General features: G+C 31.0%; 1 protein-coding gene across 1 annotated transcript; it reads right to left on the reverse strand.

The window, feature by feature from the left end:
• Positions 1 to 5104: 5104 nt before the first annotated feature.
• On the reverse strand, positions 5105 to 10279 carry LOC124844163 (uncharacterized). Its single transcript, XM_047321044.2, has 8 exons — positions 9961 to 10279; positions 9780 to 9875; positions 8387 to 8497; positions 7998 to 8307; positions 7524 to 7614; positions 6855 to 7188; positions 6204 to 6352; positions 5105 to 6011 (listed from the first exon to the last, which is right to left on the reverse strand). The coding sequence occupies exons 1-8, from the start codon at positions 10204 to 10206 to the stop codon at positions 5498 to 5500; spliced, it is 1851 nt and encodes a 616-aa protein (XP_047177000.2). The 5' UTR covers positions 10207 to 10279; the 3' UTR covers positions 5105 to 5497.
• Between the last annotated feature and the right edge of the window lie 10915 nt (positions 10280 to 21194).

Here is a 21194-nt window from a genome sequence, read left to right on the forward strand (position 1 = left end):
TTAGATCTAGATGATTAAACTGGTAATTATATTTCTCAAATTTCAAGAATTATTTTTAAAAGTATGGAAAAATAAAATTACAATTATGAGAAACTTCATATTTTAAAAAAATAATTAAATGGATAATTTATTTTTCACATTGATTTTGCTTATGGGAGTGGATAAGTTTAACTTTTTGGTGTTTATTATTTTATTACACATTTGTATATAATTCTTTTTCTTTAAGATTTATTCTTTTAATATATTAAATAGTATAAATAATAGACATTTCTTAAACCAATAGGACAAAGAAGAACCCAATAACTTCTTAAAAAGATATTGACAAAATTTTCAATAAAAATAATTAACTAATTTTTCTAATAAAAATTAATTATCAACATGTCTGATAACATTTCATAATTTACAGGTGTAACATGTAAAATGAGAAAAAAAAAACATGTATGGCATGCAGAGACAAGTTTTGACGTATTATTAGTAATTTATTTAATATTATTAAGATAAAAAATAAATAAAAATAAACTATTGAGGATGAAAAAAGCTTTTACTGGTGAAAAATTTAAGTAAAATTAATGATACTAATGAATTTCTTTCAAAAAAAAAATTATAAATACTTTTACTTTTGCCAAGACTTAAATTTATCTATAAAAAAATGTATTGACTATAATAATTATTGAATAGTTTATCATTATTCCTTAATTTATACCGTGCACTCTTCATTTTCCCTCCGCATGTCTATTTTTAAAAACGTGCAAATGCACGGATCCTTTTTAAAATATTCATTTTTATATTTATATTTAGTTTCTAAAATATGCATATTAAAATAAATTATTAATTTTAAAATATGTAGTACTATATGAAAATAATTATATTAGAATTAAAGAGGATGATAACTTAATTTTTAATTTTAAAAAAGATTAAAAATTTAAAAGTTTATAAATTTTATGTTTGGTGACTTTGTTTTGAAAACTACTTGGATCACTTATATTTTTTTTTATTTTATACATATTCAATTATACAATAAATAATATACCATATCTTTTATATTTTAATAGTGTAAACATCTTCGAAAAAAAAAAATTATTCCAAAAAAATAATCTTTATGAATTTTAAATGAAATTTATAAATAAGTCTTTTAGAACTATAAGTTGAAAATTGAGTAGGTGAATTACAATTATATTGTTTTTTATATTTATTAAATTCTAACTTATAATGCATCTTCTTAAATTTTTGAACACTAATCTATTGTGTTTTATATTCCACAACATGGTGTACATGAAAGAAAAAATCATACCATTATGCATATGACAAAGTATTTGCTGAGAAAGATCTGTTAAAGAAGTTGTAGAGAAGGGGTTGTAAGTACTACAATAATTTGGTTGAATAGATTATAAACCACAATGTAAAAAAATTAAAAAAATTAAAAAAATTAAAAAAATTAAAAAAAAATTAAAAAAAAAACTCCATTTGAATGATCTACTGGTTAAACATCATATTTACAAAATATAAGGTTGTCACACTAATTTTTGCATTATGATGGATTTCTTTTTCGTTAATAAATTTAAATTTATTGATGAACTTTAAAATTAAAATCATTAAAAAAAATTATTAGTAATGAAACTGTCAATTAAATTTGTGGCTAAATTAAAATTTACATTACTAACAATATTTCTATTAATAATATATGGGTTAAATATGTTTTTAGTCCCTAAACTATTGGCCGTTTTTGGTTTTCGTCCCTCTTTCAAAGTAAGGTACAATTTGGTCCTCATTCTTTTCGAAACGTTCGTTTTAGTCCTCGGAATTTTGGTTTTAGTCCTCATTTGTTGCTAAATGAGGACCAAATTTTTAAACAGTGTTTAGTTTTCGAGGACTAAAACGAACGTTTCGAAAAGAATGAGGACCAAATTGTACCTTACTTTGAAAGAGGGACGAAAACCAGAAACGACCAATAGTTTAGGGACTAAAAACATATTAAGAATGAGGACCAAATTGTACCTTACTTTGAAAGAGGGACGAAAACCAGAAACGACCAATAGTTTAGGGACTAAAAACATATTTAACCCATAATATATTAGACTAGGAATGACAAAAAAATATCCACTCGCAAGTAGCTGCATACACAGGTATATGTGTTTGTAGATATCCGATTATGTGGGTATCCACGTATATAGGTATTTGCGTTTTCAGATATCCAAGTCTGTAGGTATCCTTGAATAAAATATGTTTCGAGTAGTTGATACTAGCGGATAATAGGTACTCGGGTAGCAGATAATTTAATACTCGTTCATTAACGAGTCGGGTTCGGGTATCATATTATTTGTATCCGTGAGTATCCGTTACCTGTTAAGAAAATAAAATTACATTTTTATCCTATGTTAGGTTTAAGTTGTTAAAGGTTTTGTTTTTCCTTTTTTTCTCGTTGTGCTCTTTCACTTTCATTTTCTAGTAGATTTGAGATTCTTCCAAGTACCTCCTTTCCCTTTCCTTACCTTTTTCATTCTTAGTTTCTTTTTCAGATCTATTATTTGTGAGCTCATAGGTGGAGAACAAGTCACTACCATCGTCTCTGCTTGCCCCGTCGAGACTATCTACCTTGCATGAACAATAATGACCTATATCGCAGAAAGCCCGCCAAACACAAGATCTTTGGTGAGGATGTGGTAGTTCTTCCCAACAATGCGCTGCTCACGTTCATGTTCGAACACTTAGCAATGGCGACTCAGGGCGTGTCCCCCGACGAAGGTGTATTTGTAAACCTTTCGCAACCCTCAAATGTTTCCTTCTTCTTGCATTTCAAACTATAAACACCAAACATAGCCAAAGGCTAGACCTTCCTTCAAACAACGAACCTTTTAGACTGTCCATGTCCCATACTTCTCTTGTTATTGTTTCAAGCATACACACAATTGCCCATACTTTGTTGTTGCTTTTGGGAAGTAAGAAGAAAAGTATTTTTTGTCATACTTTTTTTTTTTTTTGCAAAAGAAAAGTAACTTAAGGTTTTGGGTAGAGAGTGGTGTCAAGCCCTTATGTGGTTTGACTCAGATCTCACTAGTGTTTGTGTCTCCCTGATGAACCTCCTTCTCGGTATACCCAATCGTGGTATTCAAGCAGATAGTTTGTCTTGGTGATCGACTCAGACGAGTATAATGGTCCCTATACGGAAAGTCTTCCTAACAAAGGGTATTAAGGTAAGCAAGTCCCGTTAAGATGAACGGCGGTACCAAGAGCTACTCATACTTGTGGTTGGTTGGGAATGCTTCCACTGGAAGAGGAGTATACCTATGTGAAAGGGACTCACCCTTGAGGAGTATACCTATATAATTTAAATGAATTAAAGAGTTTTTAGAACATCTTTAATAGTTAAATATTATATATATATATATATATATATATATATATTTAAGATCAAATAAAAAATATTAATTGTAATTAATTATAGATGTCTGTCTAAAATATGAATTTAAAATCCATAAAGAAACTAAATCTAAAGACTATTATAGTGTATATTTTATTGGATATTCTAAAAAGTTTAAAGGATATAAATTTTGTTGTGCACTTTATAACATTAAAACTGTGAAATAAAAAAAATAGAGTTTTAATAAAAAGATATAGAGTTTCTTAAAAATGACTTTATTAGTGGAAATGATTTAATATAGGATAAATATGTTTTTGGTACCTTAACTTTTAATGAAAGTTAAAATTAGTCTCTCTTCAAAACTTTGATCTAATTTAGTTTCTCAATTTATGAAATGTGTTGATTTAATAATTTTAATCAAATTTTATCAAGTTTATTTGAGATTTCAAATGAAGTTTATTTGATATTTCAAATGCAATTTTTAATTAACACTGAATCAAAAATGTGTTAAACAGTATAAACAATTCAAATATTATCTTAAAACACGTTTGAAACATCAAATAAACTTAATAAAGATAAAAAAACTAAATTTCATACTTTTCTAAAATTTGAGAATTAAATTAGATCAAAGTTTTGAGCAGAAACTAATTTCAATTTTAACTTAAAGTTAAGAACCAAAAATATATTTAACCATTTAATTTAAAATATTGTTTTAAAAATAGTCATTATTCATTATTCAATGCTCTTAATCAAATTAAATTTTTTTATTTATGCATGCACCTTCGATTCAAGAATATGCTATTAAATAATGATTTGAGATCTCAGAAGTTGCTAAAGATGATAATATAAATCAAATTGTTAATAAAAACAAAAAATTAGACAAGTTATTTAGTACAATTGAATCAAAGTTTCTCATTAGACAATGAGACAACAATAAAAACATCTACTTAAGTTAAGGTTAACAATTTTCAATGATTATAAAACCTATTTATTAGAATTTGATTTATAACATTGAAGTCCGAAATGGGTAAAACAAACCAACAGGTAATGGCCTTTAAAAATTTTATGAAGTTATATCTTTGTTTGGTTTTAAAGAGAACATAGTAAATCATATGCTAATATGATGATATTTTACAAGTGAAAAATCACATAGGTATGTTAACATTCCAAACTTTGAATTTCGTTCCCACATAAGTGTGTCATGCGCTGACGTTTGTCATAGGCTAACACGTACACATATGCATGTGGATACACGTATAGTAATATTATTTGTTACATCAGTAAATTTTTAATATTATTTGGTGATAAATACTTCATTCATTTATTTCTACAAGTTTGGAAATCAAACTAGATTAATATTTTAAACATGAATCATATCCAATTTAACATCATAAGTTTAAAACTAAAAATATATTGAACCGTAATACAGCATAAAATATTTAAGAATAAGATACATAATATTAGTTATTTTTCTTGCTATTTTTTTAACCTGACATTTAAATATCTAATACTTAGATTGAAGAGTAATTGATCTTGTTATTTTATAATTTATGTATAGTTTTTAATATGTATTTGCTCTCTTTTTTTCTTTTTTTTCTTTTTTTTCTTCCATTATTTAATGGTTAATGACTATGAGTGAGTAACAAATGAGAAAATTGATGGTTAATCCTCCACTGAACTATGTATTCTCATTCTCTAACTCAGGTGTATGTGTAATGGTCATCACCAATAAATTACTAACAAATATTGAAACCCACAATATATTTTTATTGTAATTAATACTATATAAAAAAATTACAAATGAAAAAAAATAGAGCCTCTACTAGATCACAGTAGGGTAGACTGATGGTTTTTCAAGAAGTACATGTAACTTCCAATGATAGCATGAAACCTAGTTTTTGGCCAGTGAAGGGAGAAAAAGAATATTCAACGTGATATCAAACCCTGGATTAGCTGCTGCTACATTTAGAGATGAATGTTGAATAGTGATTATCAGCCGTAAATGAAACACTAAAAAATTCAAATTCCAAAATCTTCTCATCAATTAGGGGAACCAATAAATAGCAGCATGCCCATAACATAATGCAATGGACCAGACCTACATTATACAAGGGTTCTTGATAAAATCTCTAAAACTCCTCATGGCATAGGTTTATCACTACCTGCCAGTTTTCTTCTCTGCTGATGCTCTGCAACTTTATAATCTACCACTTCACGGAACAAACTTGGATCAAGCACACAATTTTCACTTCCATATACAGCAGCCTGGACACTTGCCATTAGTTTGGCTATTTCTCTTCCAGAAAATCCCTCGGTTTTAGCTGCAGCTTCCTTTACAATATCATCAGTCAATCCCCTAATTTCTATTTGTTGTGGCTTTCCTTTAAAAAAATCTTTAACAAAACTAGATTTTCTGGATCCAGCTTGGGCTATGTACTTATCCAGATAGAGCTTAAGAAGTTTGAAGCGCTCCTCTTCCCCAGGCAAGGGAAATTCTAGAACCTCATCGATTCGGTCCGCAACAGCTGAATCAAGATCACCAGGACGATTTGTGGCAAGAGCAAGGACTATGTCCTTAGACTGGTCACCGGTTCTGAAGAGAAGGGCATTTAAAGCACTTCTTTGTGCTTCACTCATATAAGTCTTGTTCCGCCTGCAAAGCCATCAAATCCAATGAATCCATTTCAAACAATTTTCTCGGAAAGTATGTTGTCAGTTTCATTTTTAACAAACAAATGTGATCCAGATTGAGCAGCATCTAGCTGCTTTTGATCATCTTATGTTGTCGCGTGCAAAGAGAAGCAAAATAAAAAACAAATGAAAACATGGAAGAAGTATTGCTTACTCGCACAGAAATGCATCGGCTTCATCAATGAAAAGCAATAAACCCCTTTTTGATTTCTTAGCCCAATCAAACAACTGGTGTATCTTTGTTACAGCCTGTGACCCCAGAGGAGCAACGTCTCCTCCAGTCATTAATGCATAATCTAATCCCTGCATTAAATTGGAAACCCAAATTAAATAAAATAAACTTATTTGAAAGGTATAGATTGCAGTTAAAAAATAAAATATAATTGATAAGCATAAATATTCAACTGATGAGGATAAATTTTATTGTTTCATAAAGCATGCTATAACCAGAAAATGGCACTGAATATATATTTGAACCACTGAATTTAGAAAGCATGAGAGCATAAATTTGTAGAGCAGTCAAAACATAATTTTGAATTTTTTAATTGTAGGCCCTAAATAGCAAGAAGAAATTCTGAAACAGACCAAAATCGTAAAAATGTACTAAATAGTTTGCTGCATGCTGGTGTATTCACACCAATTAATACAGAATGATAACATTAAAATTTACCCTGTTGAAGGGAAAAACTAATTTAACAATGCACCCATTGAACAATGCACCCATTTATTTGACCCAAGAATGTAAATTGTATGAAATAATTGAAAATTAGAATAAGTAGATCAACAGATTGAAGAAAAATCATACAGATTTACGAGCTAACTCTCTAGCAGCCATTGTCTTTCCAGTTCCAGGAGGACCATAAAAAAGCATGTTTCTGAATGGTGCTTGATGTGCTTTTGTATTTGCAGTTGCAGATGACAGCTGTTCAATTCGTTTCTGAAGAGAAGAATGCAAAATCACATCACCAAAACCATTTCCATTTTTAGAGGCAGATGCTGGATCATTACGTCGAGATAGGGAGCTCATGGCACGAGAAAACATGCCAGACCAGGGGTATTTCCCTCTGGAAGACTCTCGAATCAATGATGGTTGTCCCAATATTCTATCAATATATCCCCAAATTACTCGTGCACCTTCCCTGGGTTAGACCAAATCAATTGATGTGAATATAAAACTGCACAACCCATGAACTCACTCACAGCAACTGATGTGCATAATACCAAAGGTCCAGTATGAACAAAACTATGCAACTCTCGAATGCAAATAAACCAAAGTGAAATGTTGCCATGGAAAAAGAAATGTACAATGTAGAAAGGGAAAACATGGCTCTTTAAGTTCAAAATTCCCAGAAGTGAGAAGTGCTGGAAAAATAGTACATGGTATAGCCCATTACTACATTACCCCACTGTCCTCAATTATAAAGCAAAGGCAAGATGAAATAATATCGTCAATAACAAATAATTGTGTAGTTACCTTGTAGTGTAGACCCCAGCTGCCAGAGCAGTCACTCCACCAACTGCGACAACCAACTTATTTTGATCCGTTAGAATGGCTTTTATACCCCCTGCAACATATGGATAAAGTTTTTTCAACTCAAGTCAGTATGGAATGGAGTTCACCAAACACAGTAAAGCGATTAATAATGGAGTTCACCAATATTATGCTAAAATAAATTAGATACTGAAGAAAAAGTGAATGAAAAGAGCATCCCTCAAATTACAATATTTTGATTAATAATGGAATGTTATTGCCTATGGCTCACTGAGCAAACCAAATTATGAATAAAATAAAATAAAATACCATGTTACCCCACAAATTTATGTCAAAGGGATCTTTTCAAAATCAGTAGGATATGTACAGAATGACCAAAAACACATACGTAATGACAGTTGCATCTCAGACTGTAAATATAATCCTCTACATTTCGTGAATATGGTAAGAAAATACCTCCAATATGATCAAAAGTGGTATTTATGGCAGCAACCCATTTTTCTCGTTCAGCATTAGCACGATCAACCAGCATTCGCCTGTTAACATCTTCTGCTAGCTTTGCTTCATGTGCTCTGCCTTCTGCTTCTGCCATAGCCCTTACTCTGATTGTTTCACGTTCAATCTCAGCCTTCTCTCTTTCAGTTTGCCTTCTTTGTGCTTGGATTTGTTCTTCTGTTGCACGTCGAGCTTGCTCCTGTCTGATTGATGATTCTTCTTGCATTTTGACTAGTTCTTGGTTCCTGGCTCGCTGGTATTCATTTTCAGCCTGCCAAGAAGAAAAATGCAACATTGAGAAACTCAATAAATGACACAACAAAAATCCTGAGTTTCAAAAGGTTTAACACCTGCATCCTCTTCCTTGCCAACTCATCCTCATATTTGGCCATTTGAGATTTTGTTTGTGCCTGATGCTGAGCAAGCTTTTTTTGCTCATCATATATAATTTTTTGTCTTTCCTGCAATGAACCAGATGATATATCAGAGATAAATCACAAGACACAAAAATCCTGAAGTAGTACACAACAAAACAAAGCAAAAATGTCTCATCCAAATATTCAACAGTTTAAGGTCATAATTACAATGAAAAAGAACTTTGAGTACATGAATTTCTTCCTGAAATAGCTAAAGCTTACCAAGCAATGAACATGATTTTATAAACTATTAAACAACAGTGATGTAAAATATTCAAAATACGGACAATCCCAAGCAAAATGGTCAGAATGACGGAGATACAAAAAAAAAGTTCCTATATGATTTTTATTGTCTTTTGACAACAAAATAAATACACAAAGGATATTTCTCCTTTCAACGCTACAATCTGTCCAGTTTTGTAACTAACAAAGAAATGAGCCTCCCCCCTACTTCTATAACAGAATTCCTATTTATATCATGTTGGGGAACCATTTTCGTTCATAAACTAACATCCACCCATAACCCCTGAAACAGACACTAACTCAAAACAGATATACTGACTAACAGGCCGAAGGATATTTCTCCTTTCACACTGGAATCTGTCCAAACATAATTTTGGACAAAACAATAGCAGCTGGAGTTCATTTTGGCCACGGTACTAGAAAATGGAATCCTAAAATGTCACCTTATATATCTGCAAAACGTAAGGGTATTCATATTACAAATCTTATTAGAACTGCTCTCGGTTTTTATCAGAATCTTGTGATTTAGTTTTTGATGCAGAAAATGGGGTATACTACAAAATGGCTTGGCGGTATGTTAAACATTTGGTATACTACAAAAACACTGGTATACTACAAGAATAAGACAGTAAAAAGTTCAGGGACTTGAAAATGGAACTAACAAAGAAATAGACCTCTACTTCCATAACAGAAGTCCTACTTATAACAGGTTGGGGAACCATCTTCTGTTATAAACTAACATCCACCCATAACCCCTAAAAGACACTAACTCAAAACAGAAATCCTAACTAACAGGCCAATGATAGATTTTCAAAGGTTTTAACTGTATTCAGTGGTTCCTAATATCTAACAGGAATTATTTGATGTGGTTCAACAATTCCACAACTTTTACTCCAAGTTTGATTTTCTAACCGTTCCTCCATTTCTCGCAAAGCTGCTTGCGTTCAGGAACGTGACAGTTGATACCAGTTGTTACAATCCAGGAACTCCAATGATTAAAGAACACACTTGAGAGTAAAATAATAACATAACAAAATTCAACATTTTCCATTGCACTAAAGTGAAGAGAATGAAACTAACTTACTGTCTCATGCTGTGCTTTCATTTGCCTAAACTCAGCAACCTTTGCAGCAAGCTCTGCTTGTTTTGTCTCCTCTTGCTTTTTGATAGTTTCAAAGACCTGTGCTATAAGAGGCAAGTTAAAAAGACGGAGAAGAGAAATGGTGGGGTTGAATGGAAAGGGAAGATGAGCATAAAGTTCAAACCTTTTTTCCGTGGGGTGAAGCGGAAATTTCCTTGAGAGCCTTAACCCCTCTCTCCAGGGCCTCAGGATCAAACCCAGCAGAAGTGGTCCTCGGATGATCGTTTCGCACCTTTGGCGGCGCCGGAGAAGGTTGATCTTCAGAAGGATTTGGTGGTAAAATTCCATCTGCGTAAGCAGTGCTCTGATTCAGTAATGCGGCACTGGCAGCAGCGGCGGCTATGGCGGATGCGTAGGTTTTCAAAGCCATTGAAGGAATGAAGAACAAAGAAGAAAGAAGAAACCCGCTGCGTAGGGTTTAAGGGTCCGCGTAGGTTTAAGGAAACAACCAGACTCATCGTGGTAAAAGATCTTCTTAAAAATATTAATATTTAAAATAAATTATAATTTAAATATTATTGTATTTTACACTAAATTAGTGTTTATTTATAGGATTAAATATGTTTTTAGTTCCTAAACTAGTCACTGTTTCTGGTTTTCGTACCTCTTTCAAAGTAAGGTACAATTTGTTCCTATTTTTTTCGAAACGTTTGTTTTAGTCCTCGAAAACTAACACCGTTTAAAAGTAAGAACCAAATTGTACCTTATTTTGAAGAAGAAACGAAAACTGAACTAAAAACATATTTAACCCTTATTTATAAAATCTGAATTATAATAAAAATATTATTTAAAATTATTCTATAATTAAAAAAAATTGTAAATTTTTAAATCTGTAAATTTATATAATGATCACATTTTAGGTTATCACCAAGAAAAGAATATAGAGATTTAGAATTTCGCTCTTCAAATTAATTATTTTAATTAATAACCAATAATAAATATTATAAGAATATTGTAACATCCCAATAAATAGTAATCACCATTAATCAGAACTAATCACATTTACAGTAAATACAGTACAGTCTTAATATTTACAGTAGCTGCTCAAAAAGAAAACAGCACGCACAGCAATTTACATCAACTGCTCACACATTAAAACTGAATATGCAGCACTTAACAGTATTCCGAATTTAAAATAAATACAGAAACCAGTTCTGATTTACTATTCTGCATAACTATATACAGAAATGTCAAAATACAGTACAGAAAAGTGACTAAAGCTACTACAGAAACGCGCCTCTACTGCTCAGCTTTAACTTCAACTTCCACAAGGTTGACATCCTCCAAATTTTCTTCTTCCAGCATGGTTTCAAGGGGTGCCTCACCATCTGCTCACATCCACAACGGATGATCATTGCATTGACAAGACGGACATACAGAACAGTAGACAACACAAGGAAATTTGCAAGGGTAAGCTTAGGTAATTTAATTCAATATAATCAACATAAATTAACATATAAAATCAGTCATACAATTCATACAATATTAAACACATATCCACGCATACAGTAACTCATTCAGATTCTCATAATTAAAGACTGTCCGGACTGTATGAAGCCATGTATCTACAGGCGTTCTTGCACCCGGGTGATGTAGTAACTGGGATGCCCTCAACAGCTGCCACCCGAGGTTAACCCTATCAGTCCAAAGTACTCAGTAGGACTAGGGTCTCCTGCCATTCCCACGCATGACCTACTCCCCTCTACTTGAGGATGAGCACTCACGGAATATCAGGATGAACAGCCATCAGCAGCTTTACCATGGTCATACTACACTACTTCTCATATTCACATCATGGAGACGTTCCTCCTTGGAACGCTCATTCACAATCCAAATCTCATAATTCCATTCAAATCACCATTTGTACATATTCACAATTTCTCTTATTCAGATTTGCATCCTGTATTCCACTCTCTTAATTTAAATACAAGTTACTCTTTAATAGATCACAACGACTGTATTACAGTGCACTGTAGCCTCGTTTCTGAACAAAAGAAACGAATCTGTATCCATTTACGTGAGTTAAGAACACTTAAGAATTTATTTGAGATTGAATCAAGAAGATCTGAATAATACTTAGAATAATTCTAAGTATAATACTGGAGATTGAATAAAAAGGATAAGTATAATTTAGATATATTTCAATAGATAACCAGAATATGAAAGAAATTCAGATATGAACACTGTCATTAAAAAAACCGAACGTTAAATAAGAATTTGAACGAACACCATATACGTTCGCTCACGAATCCAGGATAGGACGAGCGTTCAGTTATAAAACCGAACACTGCTTAGGACGAACGCCAGTCAATGACCGAGCACCAAATAGAACTAACGCGCATGGAAATGAACGCGCATGGGAACGAACGTTCAGTGTCAGACCGAACGCTAACTAGAACGAACGCTCAATCTAAGATCGAGAGTTCCTTTGGGCGAACGCTCAATATAATACTAAGCGCCACTTATGACGAACGCTGGTGGACAAAACCGAGCGTACTAATACCCTTCAATTTAATTTTTTTTAAATGGTTGGACACGCTAAGTTGAGCCGAACGCTCAAACTTAACTCTGCACACAAATAACGCTCGTTCTCGATCCGAATCCTCTCCAAATGAAAGAATTCTTACTCTAAGTTATTGTCCAGTGAAACCGAACGGTATAAGACCGTTCGATGACGAGCGTACACCATCAATCAGAGAAGACCAGACTTTCCAGATTTTAAAACACGAGAATTTCACAGTTTTACATATGATTCATAACTTAGAATTTATCTTTAACATAACTCTCATGCATTCCAAAATTCCTATTATCAATCCATAAATACAGAGTCTTCCATCTTCCAGTTTCAAACATATCATATCAACATACAGTTCAAATCAAAATCATTCCAAATTATGCAGAATCAATCACATTACAACTCATACATTTCATTCACTGCATAATTTCATACAACATTCCTGATATACATCCATTTCAATTCTGCTTCATCACGCATATTCAAAATTCGCATAATGCATACATTTCAGACATCCATCACAATTCATTACTGTCATACAGATCAAACATATATTAAATTAAATTACTAAAGCTTCCCTTACCTGGTCTAACACTGCACTTCCAAATGCTTAGAATTTATCTCGACCACTCACGGCTTCCTATCCAGAATTCACTCAACCACTTCCACTTATCTAATACACCAAAATCATTAACAGATCAGACTTCTAACTTACACATGCAACCCAAAAATCTTGGTTTGCATGAACTAAAACAGACAAGTGCAGGGACGAGAACTTACCAGTTCAGTTCTCAGTTTGGTTCGGATCAGAATAACGCTCACGGTGCAGTGAAGGCGTCTACGGTCTCTGAAATTAGATCAGAGGAGTTGATAGTAAGGTATTTTAGAGAGAAGATGGAAGAGTGCAGAGAAAATGCAGAGAAGATGTAAGATCAGAATTCGTGAGGAAGAAGAAGATTGCATGAAAGGAAGAGAAGAGTTTTCAGAGAAATTATTTTCTCTTCCTCGTCAAACGGTTGAGCAGTTACTCACTGCCACCTGGTTTCCACTACAGCTTTTAGAAGCTTCCAAAGTGACATATGGCATTCAGTGCATGCAGAGAGAAAGAGAGTGGATTTTTGACGTGGCAAGGTGCAGTAAAATGTGATCAGAGAATAGATTAGTGTTTATTAATTTATCAGGTTCTCACAAATATAATCTGATTTATCGGAAGTTTTAAAAAAATTGTAGAAATGTTAAATTAAAAAATAGTTATATAGAATAAAAAAATCACCTTAATATTACTAAAAGGTAAATAATTTTTAATTATAAAAAGTATAATTAGGTATATTGATGAAGAATAAAAAATTGATTATTTTTTAAAAGTAGATCAAAGGGATGTTATTTCTGAAAATGAAAAATTTGACACCAACGATAGAAAATATGAAAAAACATTTTATGGTTCTGAACATGTATTTAAATACATAATATTTATAAATGAGAAAAGTAGAAAGGATATATATGTTTATGCATATCTACTTTACTTTATTATGTGCAGATTACTTATGTCAAGTATCCACTTATCCTATCTTATACAAACTAAAGAAGTGGACGTTTGAGACAAACAAGACATTCACGAAATGTTTTCTCAATTAAAAGTCGCTTCAAAAAGTTAACCTACTTTTAATAAAAAAAACTATAAAACATGTCTGTTCTGACAAATTGACTTTAACCAATAACTATTACCTAAAACAAGGTTAAGAAGATTCGAAGATCAAAACAAAGTACAATCTAACGGACATTTTCTTGAAGCTTATATATTGAAAAATGTCTTTTCAAGAAAATGTCTAAGAAAAAAGCAAGAGAATAAACACACGAATACGAAAGAAAATATATGTGAAGAAAAGAAAATCTCAAAAGAAAACGAAAATACTTACATTTGTAAGAGAGAAAATTTCGAGAATTTATCAGATTGAACTGTATTATATACACATCCTCTCTAAGAAAGTAACGTAGGAATTCTAGGATACCGGGAGTGTTTAGGGATTCTAGGAGTGGTGAGGAATATTATGCAACTACGAGTGGGTGAAATTCGGTTCTAATTAGAGTAATGAGAGTTACTCGAAGTGACTATGAATACTAGAATTGGTGAAAATACTCAGTTGTAAGCTTGTTGAAAATTATAATAAATCCCTCTAAGAAGTCTTAGAAGAGATTGTATATAACTTGGTGAAACAAACAAATATAAAAATAACAGTGTGTTTATTGCTTTAATCTTATTAAATGTTCCTTTTACAAACACTTTAGTCGAACATTTTCTTAATTATTATAAAAACTCTTGTCACCAAAAACTATTTTAAGAACTAGTTTTATCTGCAACTAATTCATTTAAATGATTGGAAAAATATTTGTTTGAGAAGTTATAGTTTTAACAACTTATATAAAAATCTTTTCATCCTTCACAATGTTAAACTATTTGCTTCGGGAAAAGTTTTTCTCTTTTAGTGCTTTCCATATTATTTTCATTACTAATATAGAAATTAGTTCCAAAATAGTAGAATATTACAGGTTATTTTACAAATTTAGGTGAATTTAGTTTCGAAATTATGAATTTGGATGTTGTTTAAAATAATTATAAAAAAAGACTACGTCGTGTTTCGTAAATAGATTCTGTTTTAAAGAAATTCTGAAATGCACGTAAAACTTCTAATAAAGTCGTGAAAGAAGAGTACCATTTCTTTAACAATATTGAAATTATACTGGTCTAAGGCAAATTCTGTTAAGATTAAGTCTAACTAATTACACGTAAATAAGCTCAAAGTAAATTCGTATTAGACGAATCCAACCAAAAATAAATCTCATTAAAATAGTCATAAATTAGACGATTTGTATTAAAAAATTTATTAAATTAAAGTCATGTTGTAACATCTCAAAATATAGCTGCAAACTATATTCAATACTACTTACATTTACAATAAAATAGAACAGTTCCAAGAAATAAAGTTTAACTTACAATTATCCTAAAATAACCATAAATTAAAAACTTTACATAAACCTACACTGATACAAATCATAAAAACAGACCGATCGGTCATACAAGAGGATTATAAACCGAAATGTCCTACAACGGTGTATTACACCGAACAGTCCTATACTAAAAAAAAAACAAAAACAAGCACAAGACCAAACGGTCTTACTAATCAGTGCATATTTATGCCCACATTTATGCTTTAAAATTCAAATTTTTGATGGGATAATGGTGCTTAAATGGTTTATTTTAAGTGAATTTGTTATGATTGGAATTGTTGGATTTGGGAAATAAAGAGACATAAAAAGTGAGTTTTAGCGTATAAATTATTCTTGGATGTTCTAATGTTTATTTGTGCAGCTGAGAATATAAGTTTTATTGGTCCAAATGGCAATTCAAGGCCCAAAATCAGATTTTATTTGGAAAATTCAAAAGGGGCTAAAGTGCAAATAGAGGAAATTTCAGGATATTTGTGCAATTTTGGAAAGTCAGAAAATCTAAAAGATAAAATTCAGTTGTTGAATTTAATTTGGGAATATCAACAGAAAATATTTTCCAAATAATTTTATCATTATCTAAATCTTTTAGTTATTTGGAAGATATAGGATATAAGATAATTGAGTTAATATCTATCAAATATTCTTTAAAACTGATTTAATCTAATGAATATTTGAAAGATATAATATATCAACAGAAAATATCTTATCAACAAATTATTCAGAGTCCAAGCCCAATCAAGCCTATATAAAGAGACCCAAGGGAGGCAGAAAGGGGGGACTTCATTCAATCCATTCATTCTCTCATACTCCTCTCACTTTTCTTTCATCTTGTATTCAACTTCATTCATGGAGAGCTAAGCATCTAGGGTTATTCTGCTGTAATTCCATGATGGATTCTGAGGTTACGTTCAGTTAATGCAATTGTTTACTTTGATTATTGATTTAAGTTGTTCTCTCTATGTCTTTCATCTCTCTATCTTGTTAAAAGTAAAGATTTTTGCATCATAATGTGTTTGAATCTACATGCATATTGATTATATGAGTTATAGGGTTTCTAGGTTTAATTGAGAATTTACTTTGATTTAATTTAGGAACTTTCATATGATTAAATGGTTTTGACTATCAATTGAGAATGTACTTTGGTTGGTAGTAATAATTTCAACTATAATCAATTGAGAATTTACTTTGATTGATTAACTTTTAACTTGGTTAGGAGATTTAAGAATAGACATGATTAAACACAATAGAATTTGATTGAGAATGTACTTTGGTTGAATTTATTGTGAATAATCTAGAAAGGTTTTGCATTTGATTGAGAATTTACTTTGGTTAAATGCACGATCGCCCTCAAATTAATTAAGAATGTACTTTAATTAATTTTGAAACTTAAACAATAATTAATTGAACAATTATTCGTGAATAACCGATGATGAATCTATCTTGGAAAAGCAGTAGAATTAGCATATTTAATCAAAACTATTTTTAAGTTTCTTATTTATTCTTTAAACATTCTTCAATCATTACTTTTATTCATAAGCATTACATAACATTCATAAGAGTCAGATATTCGAAAGCAATTTCGTGTTCGTAGGGAGACGACTCAAGGTTACTTTAGCCCTATCTACTTTCTTGGATACTACTTGGCAATACTGAAGTTGCCTTGAAAAGTAGTATTAATTTGATAACTTCAACGACAGCGTATCACTTATCTTAGCGGAAACTCTCCTCTCCTGCCAACGCCTGCTCCAGAATATGTTCTGCACACTCTGCTCACACCCAAAGGGTGATCATTGCAAGGACAAAGAAGACCGAACGGACGACATGACAAGATAGGAAAATAAGGGTAAGCTAGTGTAATTTAATTAACTATGTAAATAGATAACTCACATAAATCTGATATAAAACAATAAGTCCATCTTGCAACAACCAATCATCCATTTCCAATCATAATCATACAACAATGCATGCAATGACTGTTCACTTTACTCTGACTGTCCGGACTGTATGAATTTTGTAGCTACGACGTTCTTGCACTCGTGGAAAGGTAATCTGAAAAATCATCAGAATTACCATAGCTGGAAACCCAAGCCGCCACACGAGGTTAGCCCTTCATCCCTCACTGTAGCTGGAAACCCAAGCCTAAACATGATTTTAGTCTGATAGCTAGAACTCCAAGCTATACGCAACCAGGCCTCCTGCTATTCTCACCACATGCGCCACCATTCTCTACTTGAGACTCGGTGACCATTAGAATGTCAGGATGAACGACATCTTAGTTTGACCATATTCATACTTTACAATTCCATAACCATTTCTGAGATATTCCTCCTTGGAACACTCGTTCATATTCATATAATACAAATCACATCATACTTCTTCATATCCATACTATTTCATTCATATCACATTTTGATACAATACATCATTAACAACATATTTCCTCATCCATCACATCTTTAAATAAATATTACACATAACAGTAAAACAATAATCCCACCTTGGAAAAAGACCGAACATGAAAGATCAACATAACCTATGAACAAGACCGAACGGGAGAGCACTCTCAATACGAGAACATGACCGAGCGGTCATTTAGAGAATAAGACTCAAGCAAGAGTTGAACACTTGAACTTATATCATGCACTTATGATTTATAACGAACAATATTGGCTTAGACCAAACTTTATTAACTTAGTAAAAGTACGATATCAAGCATTGGTATGAGAACGAGCGCTCATAAGAGACCACACAACTCAATAATATCGATCGCTAACACTATCATAAATATTAGTACAAAACCGAGCACTATATTGAACGAGCACTAGTCCAAGACCAAGCACTTACCAAGAACGAGCGCTAGTACAAGACTTAGCACTACCGAGATCGAGCGCTACTAAGGCCAAACGATCATGAACTGGGAGAACTCCAAAAAAAAACCGAACCTAATTAATAACAGAGCGTAGAACAAGGCCGACCGACCAAATCAGCACATGACCAAGCGGTCAACAGCGAATCCTCAGTTTTTTGCATAATTCTGCAGAATGAACACATCAAATTTTACCAAAAACTAAACCTTTTTCCAAACTTCTAATATTCCAAACATGAATAATACACATCTCTACACTAAACTAAGAATACATAAACCTTTCTAACATCATTTAGAGAGTTTAATCTCATATTTGAGAGTCAATTCTGCAGAATCATCAACTCAAGGACCGAAAATCAGATTTCCTACTTGTTGTACAATTTTGAGTAACTCAAGGGTTCTAACAAGTCTTATACCACTTACCCAGATTCTCTATACCGACCACACTCACAACGAACATAATTTCTCCAATTTCACTATCCCACTTCTTCACAATTCACTCGGCCATGAACCATAAACTCAGCATAAAGACAATCAACATGAACATAGCTATTTAACAGTCCACACCAACTCAACCGAATACAATTCATTAAATTTTTACATTCATACAAAATCAACCAAATCAATTTCATATAACATAGACTATTCAATCGCCACAGAATCCAATTTCTTACACATACAAAATCATTAAACAACATTCACATACACCGTAAATTCATCAATTAAATTAACTAGCTTCCCTTACCTCGTATCCAAGAGACCACTTTTATACGTTTCAATCCCAGAACTTCTACAACAGCCACGATTTCTGGTCGGTGCAGCGAAACCAATCCGAAGAAACCAAAAGATAAAAGACTCATGAATAATGCAAGAACACATGCAAGCTGATCAATGCTTGCATGCACAAAAAATACAGAGAATTCACAGGAAGAAGGTTCGGACCTTACCAGCTTCAAGAGAGGATTTTGATCGGTGAAAAATGAAGTCCTTTATACTAGAAGTGCTCAAGCACCAACGAATTGTTGATCGAAAGAAGAAAGAAGGAGAAAATTTAGAGAGAAGATGGAGAAATATAAGAAAGAGAGTAGAGAGAAGGAGGAGAAAATAAGATACTTGAGTTTTTAGAGAGATATAGATTTATGAGAAAATGAAATGAGTTGTGGTTTGAAAAATTCTAATAAATACTCACTCTCTTGTTTTTGAGACATCTACCCCTTCTTTCCAAGTGTCATATTCAGGGTTTGACACATGTCGGTCGTTAGTAACTTTCTCTAAATTCTAATTATATTAAAAACATCTTTAATATTGACTACTTTTACCTAAAAGTAATTAAACTAAATTCGTGCTTTTGGTTAACGACTTCAATGTGTTAATGGTGTTGAGAAGAAATCCTTACACATGTTGGCGACTTTGGTTTTAAATTCATGGATTACCTTACATGTCTTTGAGAAAGAAAAACTTCTAACTTTTTGTTACATCAATCGATGCCATGCTCTACTTAAATATATTAAGACAGATAATGTATAATTAACATTTCATTTTTATGAAAAATTCTTAAAAAATAATTTAAAATTTCCTAAACTTTTATAAGTATATTTTTATCTTTAAGATATTTATTTAATAACATTAAATTTTGATAATCTTTTGTGTATTTTAAAAATACTTTTTTGAATAATTTGATTACTAAATTTTTAAATATTTTATTTGTTATGTAGTTTATTTTAAATAAGTTCTATTATTAAATTTTATGTGATTTTATTGCCATTTTATGTTAAATAACTTTATTTCATCATATTTTAATAATAATAATAATAATAATGTAATTAAGAATCACGTATAAGCTTAATAATAAAAGTTATTTAAAAAATTACATAAAATTTTAAAAAATATTAGTGAAGTTATTAAAAGAATATTTTAATATATAAAATATTATAAAAAATATTTTATTAAAATAAATACATCAAAATAAAAAAATTTGATTATATAAAAACATATAACACAGTAAAAAGTTAAAAAATACATTAATTAAATTCTTAAAATAAAAAAAAAGAAAAATATGTTTATATCTAAATATAAGGAATGCAGAAAAATTCATAGAAGAGAAAGAAGTAAAAAAAAAAAGTTAGGTTTTAAGAAAGGAAAAAGAGTCTTTAAAGTAGTGATACGACTTCTAAATAACAGAAAAAATATTTAAGACATTGTAAATAGAAAAGAAGAAAAATAATGAGATATATACACAATTTTAATAGAAATTTCAAAGTCGTTTTCTAAAAGTATGATTTTATTTTTACCATGAAATCACTCACGAAATTATGATTTCAGTTTAATTATTTATAGACACAAGTAGTCATGTCATTACAGTGTAAATTCATTTTAGGTTGAAATCATTAATATCAAACACGATTTTAATATAACCAATATTTAGATAGAAGTCGTCATCTGCAGGTATAATTTTAGTTTAATAAGATTTACTTTTGGTTAAACTCATTTAGTTATATAACGATTTTTTTTTTAGCTTAATCACGTCTGATTAATTAAACTTAATTTTTACAAAAATTGCTTTTGATCAGTACTACTTTAACATTGTTAAAAAAATCGTGTTCTTCCATAATTTTATTTTCAAAAGTCATAAATCATAAATTTCATCACTCCTTCAAAGTGAAATCGTGTCTACGAGACACGACTTAGTATTTTTTAGTAATTATATTAAAACTGAATCTAAATCCGTAATTTTGAAATTATATTAACTCAGATTTAGAAAAAAAAAAAACTAATATTATGTTGTGTTATTGAGCATGTTATTTTATAAAAAAATACTTGTGGCCATTTTAATGTTAATTGGAAGAAGAATAAATAACTATATTGTTATAATTTAAAAATTGGAAAACTTAATCGAACATTTATTAATAATAAAATAAATGATAAAATAAATAAGCCTTTTGAAATAATATAAAATTTTAATAACGTATTA

Source organism: Vigna umbellata, chromosome 3 (assembly GCF_029865625.1).
Source record: "Vigna umbellata cultivar VRB3 chromosome 3, Vumbellata_1.0, whole genome shotgun sequence".
In the NCBI taxonomy this organism is placed as follows: Eukaryota; Viridiplantae; Streptophyta; class Magnoliopsida; order Fabales; family Fabaceae; genus Vigna; species Vigna umbellata.

Excerpts from the sequence above, each read along its gene's own strand:
- LOC124844163 (XM_047321044.2), bottom strand. The coding sequence starts at position 10,206 with ATGGCTTTGAAAACCTACGCATCCGCCATAGCCGCCGCTGCTGCCAGT. Across the intron at positions 8,498-9,779 it reads TGAAAGCACAGCATGAGACA|GAAAGACAAAAAATTATATA; the intron begins GTAAGTTAGTTT and ends GGTTCATTGCAG. Across the intron at positions 8,308-8,386 it reads TGGCAAGGAAGAGGATGCAG|GCTGAAAATGAATACCAGCG; the intron begins GTGTTAAACCTT and ends TCTTCTTGGCAG.